Source organism: Salvelinus fontinalis, chromosome 28, assembly GCF_029448725.1.
Source record: "Salvelinus fontinalis isolate EN_2023a chromosome 28, ASM2944872v1, whole genome shotgun sequence".
NCBI lineage: Eukaryota > Metazoa > Chordata > Actinopteri > Salmoniformes > Salmonidae > Salvelinus > Salvelinus fontinalis.
The window spans coordinates 28274632-28302265 of NC_074692.1; the positions used below are offsets into that span (position 1 = coordinate 28274632).

The window sequence follows — 27634 nt, forward strand, 5'->3', positions numbered from 1 at the left end:
TCTCAATCAGGGGTTCTTAAACTTTTTCAGCTCGAGACCCAAAAGAGCAATTGACCGTCCTCCCAGGACCCAAATTGTCCTCATTCCAAGATGGCGTAGCAGTCAGACGTCTTTGTCATTCGTCTTGTCGTGTCCCATGTACAGTGGGGAGAACAAGCATTTGATACACTGCCGATTTTGCAGGTTTTCCTACTTACAAAGCATGTAGAGGTCTGTAATTGTTTTATCATAGGTACACTTCAACTGTGAGAGACGGAATCTAAAACAAAAATCCAATAAATCACATTGTATGATTTTTAAGTAATTAATTTGCATTTTATTGCATGACATAAGTATTTGATACATCAAAAAAGCAGAACTTAATATTTGGTACAGAAACCTTTGTTTGCAATTAAAGAGATCATACATTTCCTGTAGTTCTTGACCAGGTTTGCACACATTGCAGCAGGGATTTTGGCCCACTCCTCCATACACTGTATATCTTTTTCTTCGCGTATCTTTTTTATATTTTTCTAAACCTCAACTTCAAAATACTCTCCTGCAACCCACCTCACCCAATGTGGAGTGGATCTGTTATTTACCTTGGAACCGGAATCCCCCAACAGAAACTAGCCAACTCACTAACTACTAGCTGCTAGCGGTCATCAGCTAACCTTTAGCTCGGAAAACTCTTGCCAGTTTGTACAACGCGTCTCAAACCAGAGCATACCGAACCAATTTTCTCTCCATATCTCCGGATTCCTACCGCAAGTTCTGAACCTTTTCACCTGAATCAGCTAGCTAGCTGCAATCCGAGTGACAACTCCTGGCTAACGTCTGTCCCGAAGCAAGCACCAATTAGCCTGGAGCTAGCCCATGCTAGGCCCATTCTCCCGGCTAGCTGAAGAGGCCCATCAGCCACTCCTGGGCTACAATATCCGGACCCCTTCCACTGCCGGTAAGGGGCATGGAACCCTGCCGATCCTTCACGACTGGACTACCAACGTAACCTGCTCGAGGAAGTACTCAACTGCCCCTACGTCACCTGATTGCCCATCTGCTAGCCACGGCCCGCTAGCTGCTAACCGCGGCCCGCTAGCTGTCTAGAGCATATTGGACTTTTAGCTGAATAGATCCATCGGCCAATTTCTTGGGCCACTATACATACCTATTTTGCCAATTGGACTTGGACCCCTCTGCTACTCGGAACCCTGTCACGACTGGTCTATCGACGTCACAGCACGAGGAGGCTAAAACAGACTCCCCTCTAAGGCCCTTCTGCTAGCTTGCTAGCCCCGGCCTGCTAGCTGTCTGAATCGCCGTGTCTCCAGCCAGCCCAACCACTCACTGGACCCCTATGATCACTCGGCTACGCTTGCCTCTCAGCGATTACTGTCTTATTTCACTGTAGAGCCTCTAGCCCTGCTCAATATGCCTTAACCAACCATTTAGTTACACCACCCACATATGCGGTGACATCACCTGGTTTAAATGTCTCTAGAGACAATATCTCTCTCATCATTACTCAATGCCTAGGTTTACCTCCAATGTACTCACATCCTACCATACCTTTGTCTGTACATTATGCCTTGAATCTATTCTATCGCGCCCAGAAACCTGCTCCTTTGACTCTCTGTTCCGAACGTACTAGACGGCCAGTTCTGATAGCCCTTAACCTTATCCTTACCCTTATCCTACTCCTCCTCTGGTGATGTAGAGGCTAATCCAGGCCCTGCAGTGCCTAGCTCCACTCCTACTCCCAAGGTGCCCTCATTTGTTGACTTCTGTAACCGTAAAAGTTGTGGTTTCATGCATGTTAACATTAGAAGCCTCCTCTCTAAGTTTGTTATATTCACTGCTTTAGCACACTCTGCCAACCCGGATGTCCTAGCCGTGTCTGAATCCTGGCTTAGGAAGTCCACCAAAAACCCAGAAATTACCATCCTTAACTATAATATTTTCCGACAAGATAGAACTGCCAAAGGGGGCGGTGTTGCAATCTACTGCAGAGATAGTAAGACAGAACTCTGCAGGCTATTGAGATCTGTGCCCAAACAATTTGAGCTTCTACTTTTAAAAATCCACCATTCCAGAAACATTTCTCTCACCGTTGCTACTTGCTATAGACCACCCTCTGCCCCCAGCTGTGCCCTGGACACAATATGTGAATTGATTGCCCCCCATCTATCCTCAGAGCTCGTGCTGCTAGGTGACCTAAACTGGGACATGCTTCAAAATTCTTTGGGATAGGTGGGACGGTAGCGTCCAACATCCGGTGAAATGGCAGAGCGCCAAATTCAAATTAAATTACTATAAAAATTGAACTTTCATGAAATCACAAGTGCAATACATAAAAAAAAGCTTAACTTGTTGTGAATCCAGCCACGGTGTCAGATTTCAAAAAGGCTTTACGGTGAAAGCAAACCATGTGATTATCTGAGGACAGCGTCCAGCACACAAATGCATAACAAATCATTTTCAACCAGGGAGTTGAGACACGAAAGTCAGAAATAGCGATATAATATATGCCTTACCTTTGAAGATCTTCTTCTGTTGGCACTCAAAAAGGTCTGTTACATTACAAATGGTCCTTTTGTTCGATAAATTTCTTCTTTATATCCATAAAAACTCAGTTTAGCTGGCGCGCTTCAGTCAATAATCCACTCGGTTTCCATCGGTCAAAATGCATACAAAATGAATCCCAAACGTTCTCAATAAACTTATCCAAACAAGTCAATCAACATTTATAATAAAGCCTTAGGTACCCTAATACACAATAAAATTTAAGACGGAGAATCGCTATTGTCTTTACCGGACATAAACAAAATGAACACGCTCTCGGCCATGCGCATGGAAACACTACAGCCAAAATGGGAGCCCTTAGAAAAACTACTTCTCCCTAATTTTTCCAAAAACCAGCCTGAAACTCTTTCTAAAGACTGTTGACATCTAGTGGAAGCCCTAGGAACTGCAATCGGGCACGATTTCGCCATATTATAAAAGTGCCAGCCATTGAAATCAGTGGTAGGGTGAAAAACATTTTTTGGGGGGATGGTTGTCCTCGGGGTTTCGCCTGCCATTTCAGTTAAGTTATACTGACAGACATAATTTTAACAGTTCTAAAAACTTTAGAGTGTTTTCTATCCAAATCTACCAATTATATGCATATCCTAGCTTCTGGGCCTGAGTAGCAGGCAGTTTACTTTGGGCACGCTTTTCATCCGGATGTCAAAATACCGCCCCCTATCCCAAAGAAGTTAACACCCCGGCCATCCTACAATCTAAGCTCGATGCACTCAATCCCACACAAATTATCAATGAACCCACCAGGTACAACCCCGAATCCTGAAAGATGGGCACCCTCATAGATATCATCCTAACCAATTTGCACTCCAAAGACACCTCTGCTGTTTTCAACCAAGATCTCAGCGATCACTGCCTCATTTCCTGCATCCGTAATGGGTCTGCGGTCAAACGACCACCCCTCATCACTGTCAAACGCTCCCTAAAACACTTCAGCGAGCAGGCCTTTCTAATCGACATGGCCCGGGTATCCTGGAAGGATATTGACCTCATCCCATCAATAGAGGATGCCTGGTTATTCTTCAAAAGTGCCTTCCTCACCATCTTAAATAAGCATGCCCCATTCAAAAAATGTTGAACCAGGAACAGATATAGCCCTTGGTTCTCTCCAGACCTGACTGCCCTTGACCAGCACAAAAACATCCTGTGGCGTTCTGCATTAGCATCGAATTGCCAACGTGATATGCAACTTTTCAGGGAAGTTAGGAACCAATATACACAGGCAGTTAGGAAAGCTAAGGCTAGCTTTTTCAAGCAGAAATGTGCATCCTGTAGCACAAACTCAAAAAAGTTCAAGGACATTGTAGAGTCCATGGAGAATAAGAGCACCTCCTCCCAGCTGCCCACTGCACTGAGGCTAGGAAACACTGTCACCACAGATAAATCCACTATAATTGAGAATTTCAATAAGAATTTTTCTACGGCTGGCCATGCTTTCCACCTGGCTACCCCTACCCCGATCAACAGCTCTGCACCCCCCACAGCAACTCGTCCAAGCCTCCCCCATTTCTCCTTCACCCAAATCCAGATAGCTGATGTTCTGAAAGAGCTGAAAAATCTGGACCCCTACAAATCAGCCGGGCTGAAAAATCTGGACCCCTACAAATCAGCCGGGCTAGACAATCTGGACTCTCTCTTTCTAAAATGATCTGTCGAAATTGTTGTCCGGACCTCTGGCAGTCTCTATGGGGGTGCCACAGGGTTAAATTCTCGGGCTGACTCTTCTCTGTATACATCAATGTCGTCGCTCTTGCTGCTGGTGAGTCTCTGATCCACCTCTACGCAGACGACACCATTCTGTATACCTCTGGCCCTTCTTTGGACACTGTGTTAACTAACCTCCAGACGAGCTTCAATGCCATACAACTCTCCTTCCGTGGCCTCCAACTGCTCTTAAATGCAAGTAAAACCAAATGCATGCTCTTCAACTGATCGCTGCCCGCACCTGCCCGCCCATCCAGAATCACTACTCTGGACGGTTCTGACTTAGAAAATGTGGACAACTACAAAGACCTAGGTGTCTGGTTAGACTGTAAACTCTCTTTCCAGACTCACAATAAGCATCTCCAATCCAAAATTAAATCTAGATTGGCTTCCTATTTCACAACAAAGCATCCTTCACTCATGCTGCCAAACATACCCTCGTAAAACTGACCATCCTACCGATCCTTGACTTTGGCAAAGTCATTAACAAAATAGAATCCAACACTCTACTCAACAAATTGGATACAGTCTATCACAGTGCCATCCGTTTTGTCACTAAAGCCCCATATACTACCCACCACTGCGACCTGTATGCTCTCGTTGGCTGGCCCTTGCTTCATACTCGTCGCCAAACCCACTGGCTCTAGGTCATCTCAGGTCGTCTCTGCTAGGTAAAGCCCCGCCTTATCTCAGCTCACTGGTCACCATAGCAGCACCCACCCGTAGCACGCACTCTAGCAGGTATATCTCACTGGTCACCCCCAAAGCCAATTCTTCCTTTGGCCGCCTTTCCTTCCAGTTCTCTGCTGCCAATGACTGGAACGAACTGCAAAAATCACTGAAGCTGGAGACTCATATCTCCCTCACTAGCTTTAAGCACCAGCTGTCAGAGCAGCTCACAGATCCCTGCACCTGTACATAGCCCATCTGTAAATAGCCCATCCAACTACCTCATCCCCATACTGCATTTATTTATTTATTTATTTATCTTGCTCCTTTGCACCCCAGTATCTCTACATGCACATTCATCTTCTGCACATCTACCATTCCAGTGTTTAATTGCTATATTGTAATTAATTCGCCACCATGGCCTATTTATTACCTTATCTCCCCTATCCTACCTCATTTGCACACACTGTATATAGACTTTTTTCTGCTGTATTATTGACTATGTTTGTTTATTCCATGTGTCGAACTGCTTTGCTTTATCTTGGACATGTCACAGTTGTAAATGAGAATTAGTTCTCAATTAGCCTACCTGGTTAAATAAAGGTGAAATTAAACAAAAAAAATATTGTGTAATTATAGATGTATTCTCCTAACTCACGACCCACCTTTTACATGCCCATGTCCCACTTTGGGTCCCGACCCATAGTATAAGAAACCCTGTTTAAATGTATTTCATCTAAGCTCTGAGCTTCCACACTCAGTCAGTCAGTCCTCAGGGAACTGCTTTTTCTACCATCATGACTCATAGAGCCAGAGCCAAGGACAAAAATGTAGCGCATCCTAAAACCCCCGTTGTACAAGCACGCTATTTCACTGGCCAGTGGCCTAATGATAAATATACAGTTATTATAATTTGCCAGATATACACACCTTCAATTTCAGAGATAGTTTTCTCTGTTTCTTTCTCCATGACTTTCTGGCTAAACTTGATTTCCGCCACTTGAGCCACCTTCTCTGCCTCTGTAGAGCAGCACATGGAGACAGGAAATTAACCTTATATTCTGTGATTTTAGCGAGAGAACTGTCTGAACCCCTCTTAAAAATTCTCATTTGTTTATAAAATGTCAGTGTATTATTGTAAATGTCAGTTTAATATTTTGTCAATGTAAATATAAGGTTATAGTGCGTTAGTGTCACCCATGACTCACCAATCACAGCCCTCTTTCGCTCTGTCTCCGCCTCCTTCTCCACCACCTTCTGAGTCTGAGCAGAAATCAGCAGCTTTGTCTTCTCAGCCTCCCTAAACCCACACACAAACACAGATTACAACGCGTGCCAACAGCTGGTTAACATCTTTCTCCAGTCCCACAACATGCAGTGGTTCTATAATTTCCTAGAATATCCTAGGGAATGATGAGTGTGGTGAGTGTGGAGTGTGGTGAGTGTTGTGCAACAACATGTTAACTCAACACCATGAATAAACAGCATCAACAGTCCATCACTAAAGTCTTCCAGATGTAAGTGGAGAGCAGACAGAGCCATGAACCAGCAGACAGATCCACTTACTTTGGGTCTGCATCCCTATTCCCTATGTAGTGCACTGGTCAGAAGTAGTGCACTATTTAGGGAATATGGTGCAATTTGTGACACAGCCTAGGTCCGGGAGAACATATATGGTTGATTCTACAGAAGTGGTGTAAATTGCTGTCTCACCCCTCCAAAAAAACTATAAAAGGCATATGTTCTAATCCAAGGCAATAACAAACATATTGTTAAATTAATATAGTACAAAGGTATTGTTCATACATCTATTTCACTTGAAAGGTGGTCCCAAACCATGACTACTAAACTTTAGCAATGAATGATTTGTATGTTCTTAACACTATTATTTCAATAGAAAATATTGAGTTATATTATTACACTGAAAGATACTGATCTAATTGGTAGTTTAAAACATATTTCTCTGAAAAATGCTGCCCCACTTTTGATATCACTACCAAAACACACACTAAAAGAGTGTAGAATGTGCCTTGAGCTACCACCCTACAAATACATTACATGACCTAAAGTATGTGGACAGCTGCTCCTCGAACATCTCATTCCAAAATCATGGGCATTAACATGGAGTTGGTCCCACTTTGCTGCTATAACAGTCTCCACTCTTCTGTTAAGGCTTTCTACTAGATGTTTGAACATTGCTACGGGGACTTGCTTCCATTCAGCCACAAGAGCATTAGTGAGGTTGGGCACTAATGTTGGGCGATAAGGCCTGACTCTCAGTCGGCGTTCCAATTCATCCCAAAGGTGTTCGATGGGGTTGAGATCAGGGCTCTGTGCAGGCCAGTCAAGTTCTTCCACACCGATCTCGACAAACAATTTCTGTATGAATCTCGCTTTGTGCATGGGGGCATTGTCATACTGAAACAGGAAAGGGGCTTCCCCAAACTGTTGCCACAAAGTTGGAAGCACAGAATTGTCTAGAGGACCACCATGTGGGTAGTGGACAAGTGCCCACTCCAGGAAAAACTGTAGGGTATTGACATGCATAGCCAGCAAAGTTCCTCCAGCTCTTCAAGAGCCCAAACATTAACGTCTATTTGTCCAAAACATAGATGTCTATAATGTGCTATACTGTACTGTTCACTACTGTACTGTGCTCTACCGCACCCTATTCTAATGTACCCTACTGTACTTTACTCTACTTGAGTTTCTTACAATTGAAGGGACCACTTGAGACCCCAACATTCTGTCTTTATTAACTTGTCATTGTCAACTCAATGGGTCTGGATCTTGGGACCCATGTCCTGGTATAAATATTGGTCTTGGGTCCTGGATATTATCTTAGTCTGGTTTACAAACCATAGGCAACCCAATTTGAAGACAATGCTCTCTGGTCATTGGCTGATCACTCCCAACCAATGTTCCCTCATTTTTGGCAAATTTCAGGTCTGCTGAGCGCAAACTTGAACATTGTGAAAATTCTGTGCAACTTCCAGCATTTACTGTGAACACTGAGGCTGTACCCACTTTAAGTTGATTTTAACAGTGGCCAAGTAGGTAACGGTGGCTATTTGATCATAATATAGGCCTACCAGAAAAATGCATTCCATAACATTTTAACAGCTCAAAATTCATAAAGGCACTCGCACATCTGAGCTACCTTTTTTTCAGGTACATGATAACAGTTGGATAAGGTGATAAAAACAAGAAGGAACCTGCACACTGCTCTTGATAGTATCACTGATCTTTAATAAGCTTTACGTATCGGCCTCAAGGCCTTCGTCATTCAGCCTACAGTAGCAGCCAATGTGTGGTGTTAAATGACTACATTCCATGAGACTTTTGGGAAAAAAAACATGCAGGGCTTGACATTAACCTTGTCCTTCAGGGCTCATATTTCTTCTGAGTGGCAGTCCGAGGGGAGCTGCACACAGCTTAGAGGGAACATTGCTTCAACCCATAGGAATCCCCACCCAGTTGACTAATTTTAAATGGTGGAAGCTCTCAATGATAATGTCTATACCAAAATGAGTTATTTCCATCTAGAATCCTTTATTTATCTCTATGATTGACACGACACCGAAATGCCTGTTATTTTGCCAAAATAAAGATCGGTAAAGTGATAATTTAAACATCTATCAACAAGTTTTAGATTCATACAATCAACATTGAACCTTTTCCAGAGAACAATAGTTTATATTTCTCTAAATTCAATTTAAGGTTTTGAATTCAGGTAAATATTTAAATATGCAATACAAACAGTGTGTGAGTAGTATATACAGTCACCGGACAGTTTATTTAGGTACACAACCCCGGTCATGAAAATGGATCACTCCAATAGACAGTGAGTCACGTGGCCATGGCTTGCTATATAAAGCAGGCAGACAGGCATCGATGCATTCAGTTACTGTTCGATTGAACGTTACAATGGGCAAAACGAGTGACCTAAGCGACTGAGCGTGGTATGATTGTTGATGCCAGGCACGCCGGAGCCAGTATCTAAGAAACGGCCGCCCTACTGGGCTTTTCATGTACTAGTGTATAGAGGTTACCGAGAACGGTGCGACAAACAAAAAATAACTAGTCTGCGGCAGTCCTCTGGTGGCGCAAACAGCTCGTTGATGAGAGAGGTCGAAGGAGAATGGCAAGAATCGCGCAAGCTAACAGGCGGGCCACAAACACACAAATAAAGGCACAGTACAACAGTGGTGTACAGAACGGCATCTCTGAACACATAACTCGTCGATCTTTGTCACGGATCGGCTATTGCAGCAGACGACCACACCGGGTTCCACTCTTATCAAGAAGAAGTCTCCAGTGGGCACGCAATCACCTACACTGGACAATTGAGGAGTGGAAAAACATTGCCAGGTCCGACGAATTCCGTTTCCTGTTGCATCATGCAGATGGCCGTCCATGGCTCCATCCTGCATGATGTCAACTGTACAGGCTGATGGCAGTGGTGTACCGCCATAAAATCTGAAGCAACTGTGTGATGCCATCGCGTCAGCATGTACCAACACCCCTGTGGAACGTTTCAAACTTGTAGAATCCATGCCCTGAAACATTCACGTCGTTCTGGAGGCAGGGGGGGGTCCGATCCGGTACTAGATGGGTGTACATAATAAACTGGCTGCTGAGTGTATGTCTACCAGACATATGTTGGAAGACATGTGTGCTGAAAGTTTGGGAGAAATATGATACAAATATGACTTTCTTTCCAACCCCCAATTTATACCGCTTCTGTAGAACGACCCATATAAAGAACACACAGCAGGGGGTTGGGGGTTCAGGGAATATGGAAAGTTTCAGTGTTCTACAGCCAAATTTTCTACTCACATCATCTCATAGTTCCTGCGAATGCTCTCAGGGATGTTGGGCTTCGTGACCCGGACCGCCTGTGGTAACGATTGCCAAACCACAAGTATGAAAAAGAGGGGAGACTTGAGATTATATCGAACATTCTTTTACTGTGGTCCTGTAAATTAATACATGGTAATAAGATTAATTATCATTACCAGAGGATCATCAAGGCTAAGTTCCAATTGGCACTCTATTGCCATTGTAGTGCACTACCTTTGACCGGGCCCCTTAAGGTTCTAGTCAAGGGAATACATAGGGTGCCATTTGGGAGACAGCCTTGTAAAAACAAACACAATCCTCACAAAGGGAACTGTACTGTAGTATTATTAGTTCCTGGTAGAACCTACATTTGTTATTGTAGTTCTTCTAGAGGATTTATGGGAAGAAACAGCTGAGTGTTTTTTTACCCAGTGGGACATTAACCCTTATTTTAACTTTTTTGCTTGAGACCCAAATGAGCAACAAAAACAAACATCTCAGCTCTACAGGAATAGAGAAAAGACTGAAACCATCTCAGCTCTAACAAGAATAGAGAGAAAAGACTGAAACCAAATGCTTTACAGGAATGAGCAGAGTTGGGGAAGGAAATGATTATTTCTCTCCGCGTCTGCCAGAATCTCGCTCTCCTTTTTGTCTGCCTGAATGTTCCCACGGTTCTCCAGTCCAGAAATTGCAACTATGGATGTGACAAATTTAACATTTTTCTTAACGTTTAAATTAGTCTTTGACAACAAAAAATTCCCAAAATGAAAATGAGACAGTCAGGGAGAATTGAAAATTCCTAAAACAATGAATTTAGAAGAATATATTTTGTTATTGTGTTTGAGCAGATTAGCCATTGCAAAATGCATAGAATTGCAGGAAACTTTCTCTAAAACAGTGGCATGACGTGGCCCTTTCTGGGTATAGATCGTGGCTTCCCCCTCTCTCCTACACCCAGGTTCTGTTATCTCAGATCGTAAATTCCTGGCAGATACTCTCTCCCCCTGGCCACTCAGTATGGAGAGAGAGAGTTTCACAATAGAACTTCTACTACATCACAGAACTTGAGAACTGAACAATATCCATATTTTGGATAATGTTTAAATGGTTGGTGGAGAAGCCAGCTACGACACTGTCCGTTTTGTTTCATGTTTGTGACCTCATGAAAAACAATATAGCCACATTAGCCTAACTCTGTTTATACAGGTTCCTCAGTTAAGAGATTTGCATCTAATTCTTGTATAAAATTATTGAGTAAAGATGAAACTATTTGTGAAATGATGTGATGTTAAACCTTTAATGTGAGAGAATTGTATTCCCTTTAATGTTTAACTAAGTCATTGGCCCGCCCCCGTGAGCACAGACATGATCTGGCATCATGGAACAGCCCTTTCCTATTGTTACGAATAAAACCCCCCCCAGAGGAAATCATATTCAGACCACGCATACCTCGGTGCAAGCTGAGTTGGCACAGGTTTGAGTACCAAGACTAAGCAAAACCACAGGGTAAGCTGTGATTGCGAATAGTTATTGAATTCCTAACCATACCACGTGGAGCATTGTCTACACGGCTGGAAATGGTTAATCTGAGACTATCGATCCCTACAGAATAAGAGCAAATCTTAGATACCACTTGTTAGTAACATATCTGTTTGTTTATGCATTTCTGTGATCATTTATTTACTTACTAAATAATTATGCCAATTGGTGTATGAATGATTCATAGTAAAGGCTGGGTTTGTTCAGATAACCAACAATTTACGACGTTTGGAATGAGACTGATGTGAAGTAAAGAATAATGAATTAATAGAAGACTAATTGATCAGATACTAAAATATCTGAAGAACATTATGTCTTGAACACAACGCTGTATGTTTGGGGTAAATCCAACAACACATCACTGAGTACCACTCTTCATATTTTCAACTATGGTGGTGGCTGCATCATGCTATGGGTTTGCTTGTCATCGGCAAGGACTAGGGTGTTTTTTTTAGAATAAAAAGAAACGGAATAGAGCTAAGCACAGGTAAAATCCTAGAGGAAAACCTGGTTCAGTCTGCTTTCCAACAGCCACTGGGAGACAAATTCACCTTTCAGCTGGACAATAACCTAAATTACTAGGCCAAATATACACGAGTTGCTTATCAAGACCATGTTGAATGTTCTTGAGTGGCCTAGTTACTGTTTTGACTTAAAATCAGCGTGAGAATTTATGGCAGGACTTGAAAATGGCTGTCTAGCAATGATTAGCAACTAACTTAACAGAGCTTGAAGAATTTATATTTTACAAATGTTAGAATTTTTGATAGAGTGTTGTGTAGATTGTTGACAAAAAATGACTATTAAATATATTTTAATCACACCCTGTAACAACAAAATGTGGAAAAGGTCAAGGTAGTGAATACTTTCTGAAGGTACAGTAAATATGTTTAAATAAATATTGATTTATTAATTAACAATATTTACACTGGTATGCAAGGATTCCCTAAGACTAGTTTCTCCCGCCTCCCATGTCTCTCCCTCCCAGTCAGTTCCAGTACCTGTATGATGAGTCCAGGAGCCATGCTGGTCAGATCCTCTTGTAAGGTCAGCTTCAGGTTCTCATCTATCTGGTCTGAGGACACACACACACACAGAGAACAGGGTTAGAGGATATACCATGGAGACAGAGGTTGCCATTTGTGATACCCACTATAGCATGTGTAGGTCGTAAGCCCATAATAGAGCTAACTAGCTAGCTACTACTGTTAGCTAGCCAGATGGCCAGGAAGAATTGTTACCTAGCTACCCATGAAGAATTGACAGCTGCCTTGGATAACATTGGTTTTAGATCATTTTTGACTGTTATACTATCTAGTTAGCGACATTATTCAGATTCACATATCTAGCTGATAATTATGAAGTAAAACATTTGCTTTGTGTATATCTTGTTTTTTCACCATTGCCATTGTCCTGGCTAGAAGAAGGAAGGTTCAGTGAATGGGTAAGTCAATAGGGCTAACTGGCTAGCTAGCGACCCACAAAGAATTGTTAGCTAGCTACCCACAAAGAATTTACATCTACCTTGGATAACATTAGGGAGATGCAGCGTGAGGTAATACAGTAGGGGGAGTGTGAGTGCTTCTCAAATTAAATGTTTTATGCGTTCTCCACAATCTCGCCCTCACAAGTACGTACTCAATAGAATGCCCTCGGAGAATGCACTTGGAGCATGGTAGTATGCATATTGAAAAACACCCTTTAAACGAATATTCTAGAACTGCCTATTGTTTACACTTACCGAACAAGCCGATGTAGACCTCCTGAAGAGAATGGACGCTGCAGAACTGGTTGAGCTCATGGTGAACCTTATTGAATATTAAGGCCTTGTCGTAATCCGCTGTGAAGTTCTTCACTATATCATACACTGTAGGAGAGAACAAAGAGTTACTGTGAAGTTCCTCATTATATCATACACTGTAGGAGAGAACAAAGAGTTACTGTGAAGTTCCTCATTATATCATACACTGTAGGAGAGAACAAAGAGTTGCTGTGAAGTTCCTCATTATATCATACACTGCAGAGAGGAGAAAGATATTATACATTGCAGAGAGGAGAGAAAGAAGTGTGGCTACATTAAGTAAGTAATAGTGGCTACAGTGAATAACCCACTGGGTACACAGTGGTTGAATAAACGCTGTTTCAACATAATTTGTCAACATTTTGTGACGTGGAATCAACGTGGAAAATACATTGGTTTTGAAAAAAAGTAATCAACCAGTACCCCTTTCTTCTCATTTCAACCAGTGTTGCAAACATTGTGGGGAGTCACTGACCCGCAATGGCACGGGCCAACCACCGAGAACCCTAATCTCAAAGTTCCTCTTCTTCCAAGATGCCATCAGCATAAGGAGGGCTTAGTACAAAGAAAGACGTCCACAAGATCAACGCATCAGCATCTACCCGGACTACAGCAGAGATGTCCAGAACAAGCAACAGAAATTCTGCCTGAAAACTGCCTGCTACTCAGGCCCAGAAGATAGGATATGCATATAATTAGTAGATTTGTAAAGAAAACTCTAAGTTCCAAACTGTTAAAATAATGTTCTGTGAGTATAACAGAACTGATATGGCAGGCGAAAACCCGAGGAAAATCCAACCAGGAAGTACTATTATTTTGAAAGGCTGTTTTTCCATTGAAAGCCTATCCACCATACAAAGACTTAGGACCCAGTTCGCGGTCTCCATGGCTTCCTCTACATGTGGCCAGTCTTTAGGCATTGTTTCAGGCTTTTACTCTGAAAAATGAGGAAGATACAGCACTTTCAATCAGTGGCCATTGGACATTTCCATTCATCAGTCATGCGCCTGATCGGGAACGCGCCTTTCTTGTTTCTCCTTTCCTATTGACGAAGCTTTTGTCCAGTTGAAATATTATTGATTATTTATGACAAAAACAACCAGAGAATTGATTTTTAACATCGTTTGGCATGTTTCTACTAACTTTTATTGTACTTTTTAAAACTTTTCGCCTGGATTTATTAGTGCACGCGCCTTAAGCATTTGGATTACTGGACAAAACGAACGAACAATAAGGAGGAATTTGGCCATAGAGGGACATTATCGAACAAACAACATTTATTGTCTAACATGGAGACCTGGGAGTGCCACCAGATGAAGATCAAAGGTAAGTGATTAATTTTAATGCTATTTCTGACATTTGTGACAGTCTCCTTGGCTGGAAAATGGCTGTATGGGTTTCCGTGGCTAGGTGCAGGCCTAACATAATCGCAAAGTGTGCTTTCTCCGTAAAGCCTTTCTGAAATCTGACAGCGGTTGCATTAAGGAGAAGTTTATCTTTATTCGTATGTTTAACACTTGTATCGTTTATCAATGTTTATGATGAGTATTTCTGTAAATTAATGTGGCTCTCTGCACTTTCACCGGATGTTTTGGAAGCGAAACATTACAGAACATAACGCGCCAATGTAAACTGTGATTTTTGGATATAATATGAACTTTATCGAACAAAACATACATGTATTGTGTAACATGAAGTCCTATGAGTGTCATCTGATGAAGATCATCAAAAGTTAGTGATTAATTTTATCTCTATTTCTGCTTTTTGTGACTCCTCTCTTTGGCTGGAAAAATGGCTGTTTTTCTGTAACTAGGTGCTGACCTAACATAATCGTTTGGTGTGCTTTCGTCGTGAAGCCTTTTTGAAATCAGACACTGTGGCTGGATTTACAACAAGTTTATCTTTAAAATGGTGTGAAATTCTTGTATGTTTGAGGAATTATAATTATGGAATTTCTGTTGTTTTGAATTTGGCGCCCTGCAATTTCACTGGCTGTTGGCGAGGTGGGACGCTGCCGCCCCGAATATCCCAGAGAGTTTAAGACAAACAGCTTACAGACGGTAGGCAATTAAGGTCACAGTTCTGAAAACTTAGGACACTAAAGAGGCCTTTCTACTGACTCTGAAAAACACCAAAAGACAGATGCCCAGGGTCGTCTCTGCTCATCTGCGTGAACATGCCTTGGGCATGCTGCAAGGAGGCATGAGGACTTCAGATGTGGCCAGGGCAATACATTGCAATGTCCGTACTGTGAAACGCCTAAGACAGCACTACAGGGAAACAGGACAGAGACCTGATCGTCCTCGTAGTGGAAGACCACGTGTAACAACACCTGCAGAGGATCGGTACATCCGAACATCACACCTGCGGGACAAGTACAGGATGGCAACAACAACTGCTTGAGTTACACCAGGAATGCACAATCCCTCCATCAGTGCTCAGACTAGAGGTCGACCGATTAGGATTTCAACGCCGATACCGATACTTGGAGGACCAAAAAAGCCGATACCGATTAATCGTCCGATTTTTTAAAATGTATTTGTAATAATGACAAATACAACAATACTGAATGAACACTTATTTTAACTTAATATAATACATCAATAAAATCAATTTAGCCTCAAATAAATAATGAAACATGTTCAATTTGGTTTAAATAATGCAAAAACAAAGTGTTGGAGAAGAAAGTAAAAGTGCAATATGTGCCATGTAAGAAAGCTAACGTTTAAGTTCCTTGCTCAGAACATATGAAAGCTGGTGGTTCCTTTTAACATGAGTCTTCAATATTCCCAGGTAAGAAGTTTTAGGTTGTAGTTATTATAGGAATTATAGGACTATTTCTCTCTATACCATTTGTATTTCATATACCTTTGACTATTGGATGTTCTTATAGGCACTTTAGTATTGCCAGTGTAACAGTATAGCTTCCATCCCTCTCCTCGCCGCTACCTGGGCTCGAACCAGGAACACATCGACAACAGCCACCCTCGAAGCAGCGTTACCAATGCAGAGCAAGGGGAACTACTCCAAGTCTCAGAGCGAGTGACGTTTGAAACACTATTAGCGCGCACCCCGCTAACTAGCTAGCCATTTCACATCGGTTACACCAGCCTAATCTCGGGAGTTGATAGGCTTGAAGTCATAAACAGCACAGTGCTTGAAGCATTGCGAAGAGCTGCTGGCAAAACGCACGGAAGTGCTGTTTGAATGAATGCTTACGAGCCTGCTGGTGCCTACCATCGCTCAGTCAGACCTCTCTATCAAATCATAGACTTAATTATAACATAATAACACACAGAAATACGAGCCTTAGGTCATTAATATGGTTGAATCCGGAAACTATCATCTCGAAAACAAATTGTTTATTCTTTCAGTGAAATACTGAACCGTTCCGTATTTAATCTAACGGGAGGCATCCATAAGTCTAAATATTCCTGTTACATTGCACAACCTTCAATGTTATGTCATAATGTCATAATTACGTAAAATTCTGACAAATTAGTTCGCAATGAGCCAGGCGGCCCAAACTGTTGCATATACCCTGACTCTGCGTGCAATGAACGCAAGAGAAGTGACACAATTTCACCTGGTTAATATTGCCTGCTAACCTGTTGAGGCTAGGGGGTGCTGTTGTCACTATTTATGGAAATCGTGTAATTTTTGAAACGGCTTCCTACTAAATTCTTGATCGTACAATATGCATATTATTATTATTATTGGATAGAAAACAGTCTATAGTTTCTATAGCCGTTGAAATTTTGTCTCTGAGTGGAACAGAACTCATTCTACAGCAATTTCCCTGACATGGAGTCAGATTTCACACATTTTGGCCCCTGTTCTGGAGTCAGTTTAAAGGCCACTGTTATTGCTATGAGTATACGGACACTGCTTACGTCTTCCCCTGGATGCCTTTACGTGATGACGAGTTGAATGGTGTGGATTGCGCAATCACAGCCACTATAAATGAAAAACACGTGTAGGTAGGCACTCCTTTCCTGCTGCGTCGGACGCACGGTGGGCACCGACCCGTTCTTTTTCCAAGCATTAGTGGAGCCAGTAATATTTCTCAGGTCATGTTTCTACTCGTTATAGGAGTTAAAAACATCATAAGGTAGTTAATTTAAACCGTTTTATAGCAATTTATACCCGTTTAGTGCGATTTTGGGACATTTATTTCTGAGACACTGTGAATCTCTGGGCACGCTTCCAGTTCATGCCGAACGCAATGGGCATTTCTACATGGCAAGAGGACAGCTTTCGACCAAAAGACGATTAGACCCAAGAAAGGATTCTTTGACCAAGATTCTGATGGAAGAACAGCTCAAAGTAGGAACAATTTATTATGATAAATCGTGTTTCTGTCGAAAAATGTTAATGGCTTAGGACGCCATCTTGTTTGACGTAGCTTCGCTTGGCGCAAACTGTATTGAAAAGTAAGGATAATTTAAAAAATGTAATTCCGCGATTGTATTAAGAATTAAATTGTCTATCAATCGCTGTCCACCCTATATTTTTTAGTCACGTTTATGAGTATTTATGTATACGACTAGATCACTGTCTAATATGGCGCAGGATATTTTCTGACCAGCTGGGCTACTTTTCTCATTGTCTAACCATGATTTTGGTGGCTAAATATGCACATTTTCGAACAAACTGTATATGTATGTTGTAATGTGATGTTACAGGAGGGTCATCTGAAGAATTCTGAGAAGGTTAGTGAAAAAATTAATATATTTTGGCTATGTTTACGTTATCGCTCTATCGCTCTCTCTTTGGCTAGAATCAATGCTCTGGTAACATTTGCATATGTGGTATGCTAATATAACGATTTATTGTGTTTTCGCTGTAAGACACTTAGAAAATCTGAAATATTGTCTGTATTCACAGGATCTGTGTCTTTCGATTAGTGTATGCTGTGTATTTTTACGAAATGTTTGATGATTAGTAATTAGGTAAACACGTTGCTCTATGTAATTATTCTAGTCCATTTGTGACGGTGGGTGCAATTGTAAACTATGACATCTACCTGAAATATGCACATTTTTCTAACAAAACCTATCCTATACCATAAATATGTTATCAGACTGTCATCTGAGGAGGTTTTTTCTTGGTTAGTGGCTATCAATATCTTAGTTTAGCCGAATTGGTGATAGCTACTGGTGTTGGTGGACAAAGAAAAGATGGTGGATTATGCTAATGTGTTTAGCTAATAGATTTACATCTTTACATATTGTGTCTTCCCTGTGAAACATTTTAAAAATCGGACATGTTGGCTGGATTCACAAGATCTGTGTCTTTCATTAGCTGTATTGGACTTTAATGTGTGAAAGTTAAATATTCAAAAAAATATTTTTTTTTGAATTTCGCGGCTCTGCCTTTTCAGTGGGGGTGGGGGGGTGTGCCGCTAGCGGCACCCCAGTCCTAGACAGGCTAACCTGGATTTCTTTTAGCTAAATATGCAGGTTTAAAAATATATATTTCTGTGTATTAATTTTAAGAAAGGCATTGATGTTTATGGTTAGGTACACGTTGGAGCAACGACAGTCCTTTTTCGCGAATGCGCACTGCATCGATTATATGCAACGCAGGACACGCTAGATAAACTAGTAATATCATCAACCTTGTGTAGTTATAACTAGTGATTATGATTGATTGTTTTTTATAAGATAAGTTTAATGCTAGCTAGCAACTTACCTTGGCTTCTTACTGCATTCGCGTAACAGGTGGGCTCCTCGTGAGGCAGGTGGTTAGAGCGTTGGACTAGTTAACCGTAAGGTTGCAAGATTGAATCCCTGAGCTGACAAAGTAAAAATCTGTCGTTCTGCCCCTGAACAAGGCAGTTAACCCACCGTTCCTAGGCCGTCATTGAAAATAAGAATGTGTTCTTAACTGACTTGCCTAGTTAAATAAAAGGTGTAAAATAGAATAATACAAATAAAATAAAAAAACGACAACAGGCATCCAAAATTACCGATTTCCGATTGTTATGAAAACTTGAAAATCGGCCCAAATTAAAAATCGGCCATTCCGATTAATTGGTCGACCTCTAGCTCAGAATGTCTGCAATAGGCTGAGAGAGGCTGGATTGAGGGCTTGTCGGCCTGTTGAATGGCAGGTCCTCACCAGACAACACCGGCAACTACGTTGCATATGGGCACAAACCCACTGTCGCTGGACCAGACAGGAGTGGCAAAAAGTGCTCTTCACTGACGAGTCGCGTTTTTCTCTCACCAGGGGTGATGGTCGAATTCGCGTTTATCGTGGAAGGAGCGGGAGCGGGATCGATTTGGAGGTGGAGGGTCCATCATGGTCTGGGGCGGTGTGTCACAGCATCATCGGACTGAGCTTGTTGTCATTGTAGGCAATCTCAACACTGTGCGTTACAGGGAAGACATCCTCCTCCCTCATGTGGTACCCTACCTGCAGGCTCATCCTGACATGACCCGCAAGCATGACAATGCCACCAGCCATACTGCTCGTTCTGTGCGTGATTTCCTGCAAGACAGGGATGCCAGTGTTCTGCCATGGCCAGCAAAGAGCCCAGATCTCAATCCCATTGAGCACATCCGGGACCTGTTGAATCTAAGGGTGAGGGCTAGGGCCATTCCCCCCAGAAATGTCCGGGAACTTGCAGGTGCCTTGGTGGAAGAGTGGGGTAACATCTCACAGCAAGAACGGGCAAATCTGGTGCAGTCCACAAGGAGGAGATGCACTGCAGTACTTAACTTCTTACGGCTGAGGTCGGCTGAGATCCCGTTAACGGGATCGACTTGACAACAGCCAGTGAAAGTGCAGGGCGCCAAATTCAAACAGAAATCTCATAATTATAATTCCCCAAACATACAAGTATTTTACGCCATTTTAAAGATAAACTTGTTGTTAAACCCACCACAGTGTCCGATTTCAAAAAGGCTTTACGACGAAAGCACACCATCTGATTATGTTAGGTCAGTACCTAGTCACAGAAAAACACAGCCATTTTTCCAGCCAAAGAGAGGAGTCACAAAAAGCAGAAATAGAGATAAAATGTATCACTAACCTTTGATGATCATCAGATGACACTCATAGGACTTCATGTTACACAATACATGTATGTTTTATTCGATAAAGTTCATATTTATATCCAAATATCTTAGTTTACATTGGTGCGTTAAGTTCAGTAATGTTTTGCCACCATAACATCCCGTGAATTTGCACAGAGCCACATCAATTTACAGAAATACTCATAATAAACATTGATAAAAGATACAAGTATTATACATGGAACTTTAGATAAACTTCCCCTTAATGCAAACGCTGTGTCAGATTTCCAAAAAACTTTACCGAAAAAGCACACCATGCTATAATCTGAGTACAGCGCTCAGACCAAAACAAGCCATACAGATATCTGCCATATTGTGGAGCCAACAGAAGTCAGAAATAGCATTATAAATATTCACTTACCTTTGATGATCTTCATCAGAATGCACTCACAGGAATCCCAGTTCGACAATAAATGTTTGTTTTGTTTGATATAACGTCCATCATTTATGTCCAAATACCTCCTTTTTGTTTGCGTGTTTAGTTCCAAAATCCAAATTGACGAAAAGTCAAAAAATTCCATTACAGTTCGTAGAAACATGTCAAACAATGTATAGAATCAACCTTTAGGATGTTTTTAACATAAATCTTCAATAATGTTTCAACCGGAGAATTCCTTTGTCTGTAGAAATGCAGTGGCACTCTGCCAGAGCCCTGGCTCAATCAGCTCTTATTCCCTCATCCTTCACAGTAGAAGCATCAAACAAGGTTCTAAAGACTGTTGACATCTAGTAGAAGCCTTAGGAAGTGCAATATGACCCCATAGACACTGTGTATTCGATAGGCCAAGAGTTGAAAACTACAACTACAAACCTCAGATTTCTCAAGCCCAGAAGCGAGGATATGCATATAATTGGTAGATGTAGATAGAAAACACTCTAAAGTTTCTAAAACTTAAAATTATGTCTGTGAGTATAACAGAACTTATTTGGCAGGCGAAAACCCGAGGACAAACCATCCAGGAAAAACATTTGGAGGTCACTGTGTTTTCAATTGGTTTTCTATGGGAAACTATATTTATGAGGAACCTGGTTGCAGTTCCTATGGCTTCCACTAGATGTCAACAGTCTTTAGACTTTGGTTGATGTTTTTCTTTTGAGAAATTAAGAAGTAGGGCTGTTCATTGTGAGTGTTAAGCCAAGTGGATTCTTCTGTGTGGCGCACGTGAACTGGAGCTCGCTCCACGTTGTATTTATCCGCTATTGAACACAGTATATTCAATCTTACATTTTATCGATTATTTACATTTTAGGATATCTAAGGTTGGATTAGGAAAGTTGTTTGAAATGTTTGGACCAAGTTTACAGGTAACTTATTAGATACTTTGTAGTCATGTTGGGCGAGTTGGAACCGGTGTATTTCTGAATCAAACGCGCCAAATAAATAAGGAATTTATCGAACAAAAAGGACCATTTGTGATGTTTCTGGGACATTTTGGAATGCCAACAGAAGAAGATCTTCAAAGGTAAGGCCTAAATTATATCGTTATTTCTGACATTTGTGTCGCACCTGCCTGGTTGAAATATGTTTTTCATGTGTTGGTATGCGGGGCGCTGTCCTCAGATAATTGTATGGTTTGCTTTCGCCGTAAAGCCTTTTTGAAATCTGACGCGGCGGCTGGATTAACAACAAGTTCAGCTTTATTTTGATGTATTGCACTTGTGATATTATAAAAGTTAAATATTTATAGTAATTTAATTTGAATTTGGCGTTCTGCAATTTCACAGGATGTTGTCGAGGTGGGACGGCGTCCCACTGATCCGAAAGAAGTTAATGCAGCTGGTGGCCACACCAGATACTTACTGTTACTTTTGATTTTGACCCCCCTTTGTTCAGGGACACATTATTCAATTTCTGTTAGTCACATGTCTGTGGAACTTGTTCAGTTTGTCTCAGTTGTTGAATCTTGTTATGTTCATACAATATTTACACATGTTAAGTTTGCTGAAAATAAATACAGTTGACAGTGAAAGGACGTTTCTTTTTTGCTTAGTTTACACTCTAAATTATTTCAATGTGTCTTTCTCCATTCTGATTGTTTTATACTGTTCAATTCAACCTAAAATAATTTCCTGCACTCATTTGAGATCATTTCCACACTGCCACAATATGGGCAAAAATACTAGGCCTTATTTTTAACCAAACGGTGCAATTGCAATTTAGATCAAAACCCTTGGGTGAACTTCTGGAATCATGGAAATAGAACGTTTATTATAACTCTATAGTTAGAATATAAATAATAGTGGGCACTATGAATACAGTGTTGTTTGACATGACAATGAATGAAAATGTTATGGACGAGTTATTGTGACAGGGTAGGAACCAAAGTGATGTTCCGTGTTTCCTAGGGGACCCTATAATCTTTGACTACCATAAATCTTTATTCATGTAGCCAACATATTCATGCTTCGCCTACTCTACGACTGGAATACCGACATAATCTGCCCGGGGACTCCAACAGGCCCCTCAGGCGTGACGCCTGCTGAAGGCCCATTCTGCTAACCTACTAGGCCTGTTAGCTACCTAGAGCTACCTGGAACCCTACTAATTCCACGACTGGTCTATCGACGTCACCGCACGAAGAGGCAAAAACAGACTTCCCCCCCATCGCGACGTCCCCCAAAGGCTAACTTGCATGCCCCGGTCTGCTAACTGCTAGCTTATCTTGCAGCTAGCGCAGCCAGGAAGCTAGCACCAGTTAGCAAACACAATTCTACAATCCACAACCTCTCTTTCGCCACCGCTATCCGGCTTGGATTCTCTGTCGACACGACCACGTCTGGTTTGCAGACGTGCCCTCAACCGGCCTCCGTCTGAGCAGACCCCCTCCGTCTGAGCAGACCACCCCCCCGGGCTACTAACTTTAAACGCGTGCTAGCTTAGTGGAGGCCTCACTACTCCATCTACGGCTGCCCCCTGGACACTATGATCACTTGGCTACATAGCTGATGCCTGCTTGACTGTCCATTAATTCACGGTACTCCATTCTATTTATTTGTGTTTTATCTGTCGGCTCTGTGCCTTAACTCAGGATCTGTGTGTAGTTAATCCGACCCTCTCTGCCCAGTCGTCGCCATTTTTACCTTCTGTTGCTGTGTTAGCTGACTAGCTGCTGTTATCTCACCTGCTGTTTTAGCTAGCTCTCCCAATCATGACCTGCAATCACTTTATGCCTTATTGTATGTCTCTCTCAAATATCAATATGCCTTGCATACTGTTGTGCAGGCTAGTTATCATTGTTTTGGTTTGCAATGGACCCCGTAGTTCCACTCTCCGTACCTCTGATACCTCCTTTGTCCCACCCCCCACACATGCGGTGACCTCACCCATTGAGACCAGCATGTCCAGAGATACAACCTCTCTTATCATCACCCAGTGCCTGGGCTTGCCTCCGCTGTACCCGTGCCCCACCATACCCTGGTCTGCACATTATGCCCAGAATCTATTCTACCACGCCCATAAATCTGCTCCTTTTATTCCTTGTCCCCAACGCTCTAGGCGACCAGTTTTGATAGCCTTTAGCCGCACCCTCATCCTACTACTACTCTGTTCCTCGGGTGATGTGGAGGTAAACCCAGGCCCTGCATGTCCCCAGTCACCCTCATTTGTTGACTTCTGTGATCGAAAAAGCCTTGGCCTCATGCATGTCAACATCAGAAGCCTCCTCCCTAAGTTTGCCTTACTCACCGCTTTAGCACACTCTGCCAACCCTGATGTCCTTGCCGTGTCTGAATCCTGGCTTAGGAAGGCCACCAAAAACTCTGAGATTTCCATACCCAACTATAACACTTTCCGTCAAGATAGAACTGCCAAAGGGGGAGGAGTTGCAATCTACTGCAGAGATAGCCTGCAAAGTTCTGTCATACTTTCCAAGTCTATGCCCAAACAGTTCGAACTTCTAATTTTAAAAATTAATCTCTCCAGAAATAAGTCTCTCACTGTTGCCGCCTGCTACCGACCCCCCTCAGCTCCCAGCTGTGCCCTGGACACCATCTGTGAATTGATCGCTCCCCATCTAGCTTCAGAGTTTGTTCTGTTAGGTGACCTAAACTGGGATATGCTTAACACCCCGGCAGTCCTACAATCTAAGCTTGATGCCCTCAATCTCACACAAATCATCAAGGAACCCACCAGGTACAACCCTAAATCCGTAAACATGGGCACCCTAATAGACATTATCCTGACCAACTTGCCCTCCAAATACACCTCTGCTGTCTTCAATCAAGATGTCAGCGATCACTGCCTCATTGCCTGTATCCACCACGGGTCCACGGTCAAACGACCACCCCTCATCACTGTCAAACGCTCCCTGAAACACTTCTGCGAGCAGGCCTTTCTAATCGACCTGGCCCGGGTACCCTGGAAGGATATTGACCTCATCCCGTCAGTTGAGGATGCCTGGTCATTCTTTAAAAGTTACTTCCTCACCATATTAGACAAGCATGCTCCGTTCAAAAAATGCAGAACCAAGAACAGATATAGCCCTTGGTTCACTCCAGACCTGACTGCCCTCGACCAGCACAAAAACATCCTGTGGCGAACTGCAATAGCATCGAAGAGCCCCCGTGATATGCAACTGTTCAGGGAAGTCAGGAACCAATACACGCAGTCAGTCAGGAAAGCAAAGGCCAGCTTTTTCAAGCAGAAATTTGCATCCTGTAGCTCTAACTCCAAAAAGTTCTGGGATAATGTAAAGTCCATGGAAAACAAGAGCATCTCCTCCCAGCTGCCCATTGCACTGAGGCTAGATAACACGGTCACCACTGATAAGTCCGTGATAATCGAAAACTTCAACAAACATTTCTCAATGGCTGGCCATGCCTTCCACCTGGCGACTCCAACCTTGGCCAACAGCCCCGCCCCCCCCGCTGCTACTCGCCCAAGCCTCCCCAGCTTCTCCATTACCCATATCCAGATAGCAGATGTTCTGAAAGAGCTGGAAAACCTGGACCCATACAAATCAGCTGGGCTTGACAATCTGGACCCCCTATTTCTGAAACTGTCCGCCGCCATTGTCGCACCCCCTATTACCAGCCTGTTCAACCTCTCCTTCGTATCATCTGAGATCCCCAAGGATTGGAAAGCTGCCGCTGTCATCCCCCTCTTCAAAGGGGTAGACACCCTGGACCCAAACTGTTACAGACCTATATCCATCCTGCCCTGCCTAGCTAAGGTCTTCGAAAGCCAAGTCAACAAACAGATCACTGACCACCTCGAATCCCACCGTACCTTCTCCGCTGTGCAATCCGGTTTCCGAGCCGGTCACGGGTGCACCTCAGCCACGCTCAAGGTACTAAACGATATCATAACCGCCATCGATAAAAGACATTACTGTGCAGCCGTCTTCATCGACCTGGCCAAGGCTTTCGACTCTGTCAATCACCATATTCTTATCGGCAGACTCAATAGCCTCGGTTTTTCTAATGACTGCCTTGCCTGGTTCACCAACTACTTTGCAGACAGAGTTCAGTGTGTCAAATCGGAGGGCATGTTGTCCGGTCCTCTGGCAGTCTCTATGGGGGTACCACAGGGTTCAATTCTCGGGCCGACTCTTTTCTCTGTATACATCAATGATGTTGCTCTTGCTGCGGGCGATTCCCTGATCCACCTCTACGCAGACGACACCATTCTGTATACTTCCGGCCCTTCCCTGGAAACTGTGCTATCTAACCTCCAAACGAGCTTCAATGCCATACAACACTCCTTCCGTGGCCTCCAACTGCTCTTAAATGCTAGTAAAACCAAATGCATGCTTTTCAACCGCTCGCTGCCTGCACCCGCACGCCCGACTAGCATCACCACCCTGGACGGTTCCGACCTAGAATATGTGGACATCTATAAGTACCTAGGTGTGTGGCTAGACTGCAAACTCTCCTTCCAGACTCATATCAAACATCTCCAATCCAAAATCAAATCTAGAGTCGGCTTTCTATTCCGGAACAAAGCCTCCTTCACTCACGCCGCCAAACTTACCCTAGTAAAACTGACTATCCTACCGATCCTCGACTTCGGCGATGTCATCTACAAAATAGCTTCCAATACTCTACTCAGCAAACTGGATGCAGTTTATCACAGTGCCATCCGTTTTGTTACTAAAGCACCTTATACGACCCACCACTGCGACCTGTATGCCCTAGTCGGCTGGCCCTCGCTACATGTTCGTCGTCAGACCCACTGGCTCCAGGTCATCTACAAGGCTATGCTAGGTAAAGTGCCGCCTTATCTCAGTTCACTGGTCACGATGGCTACACCCACCCGTAGCACGCGCTCCAGCAGGTGTATCTCACTGATCATCCCTAAAGCCAAAACCTCATTTGGACGCCTTTCCTTCCAGTTCTCTGCTGCCTGCGACTGGAACGAATTGCAAAAATCTCTGAAGTTGGAGACTTTTATCTCCCTCAACAACTTTAAAAATCTGCTATCCGAGCAGCTAACCGATCGCTGCAGCTGTACATAGTCCATCTGTAACCTACCCACCCAATTTACCTACCTCACCCCCATACTGCTTTTATTTATTTACTTTTCTGCTCTTTTGCACACCAGTATCTCTTCTTGCACATGATCATCTGATGATTTATCACTCCAGTGTTAATCTGCTAAATTGTAATTATTCGATTTATTGCCTACCTCATGCCTTTTGCACACATTGTATATAGATTCTCTTTTTTCTACCATGTTATTGACTTGTCTATTGTTTACTCCATGTGTAACTCTGTGTTGTTGTCTGTTCACACTGCTATGCTTTATCTTGGCCAGGTCGCAGTTGCAAATGAGAACTTGTTCTCAACTAGCCTACCTGGTTAAATAAAGGTGAAAAAAAAAAAAAAAAAAAATAAAAAATACCTCCTCTTTCATTTAGAAGATACTGTTGCACAAACAACATGCTGATTTAAGCCTCCACCAATACTGGTATCAGGCTGTATTAGCTAGCCTCTTGAAGCTAGGGGGCAGAATTTTTATATTTGTGATAAAAACGTTCCCAAGGTAAACGGACTATTTCTCAGGCTCAGATATTAGAATATGCATATAATTGACAGATTAGGATAGAAAACTCTAAAGTTTCCAAAACTGTCAAAATATTGTCTGTGAGTATAACAGAAGTGCTTAAAACAGAAGTGCTTAACTTCTGCTTAACAGAAGTGCTTAAAAAAAATAATCCTTGTTACATTGCTTGCCCGTCCTCCATTTAAAGGCGTATCAACCAGATTTCTTTTCCAATGGCTTCCTCAGGCAGTGACCAGGCTTTAGACAGTTTCAGGCTTTTATTTTGAAAAATGAGCGAGATTTATCAAAACACGTCAGTGGATGGCCAGGTGTCCTTTGATTGGTTCCCGCGCAAGAGGGATTTTGCTCGACATTTTCTATCTCTGTAGAATTGAACAGTTGACCGTCTGGTTGAAATATGATCGATTATGTATGTTAAAAACAACCTGA

At 42.6% G+C, this 27634-nt stretch overlaps 1 protein-coding gene across 4 annotated transcripts in view; it reads right to left on the reverse strand.

The window, feature by feature from the left end:
• Positions 1-27634, reverse strand: part of LOC129826546 (erlin-2) — a 34823-nt gene that overhangs the window by 2368 nt on the left and 4821 nt on the right. For all 4 annotated transcript variants that reach the window (XM_055887412.1, XM_055887411.1, XM_055887413.1 and 1 more), the window contains 5 exons: positions 13061-13186; positions 12321-12394; positions 9775-9833; positions 6144-6235; positions 5866-5955 (listed from right to left, as the gene is read on the reverse strand). In XM_055887412.1, the coding sequence (XP_055743387.1) occupies positions 5866-5955; positions 6144-6235; positions 9775-9833; positions 12321-12394; positions 13061-13186 (441 nt within the window). The remainder of the gene's footprint in view (positions 1-5865; positions 5956-6143; positions 6236-9774; positions 9834-12320; positions 12395-13060; positions 13187-27634) is intronic.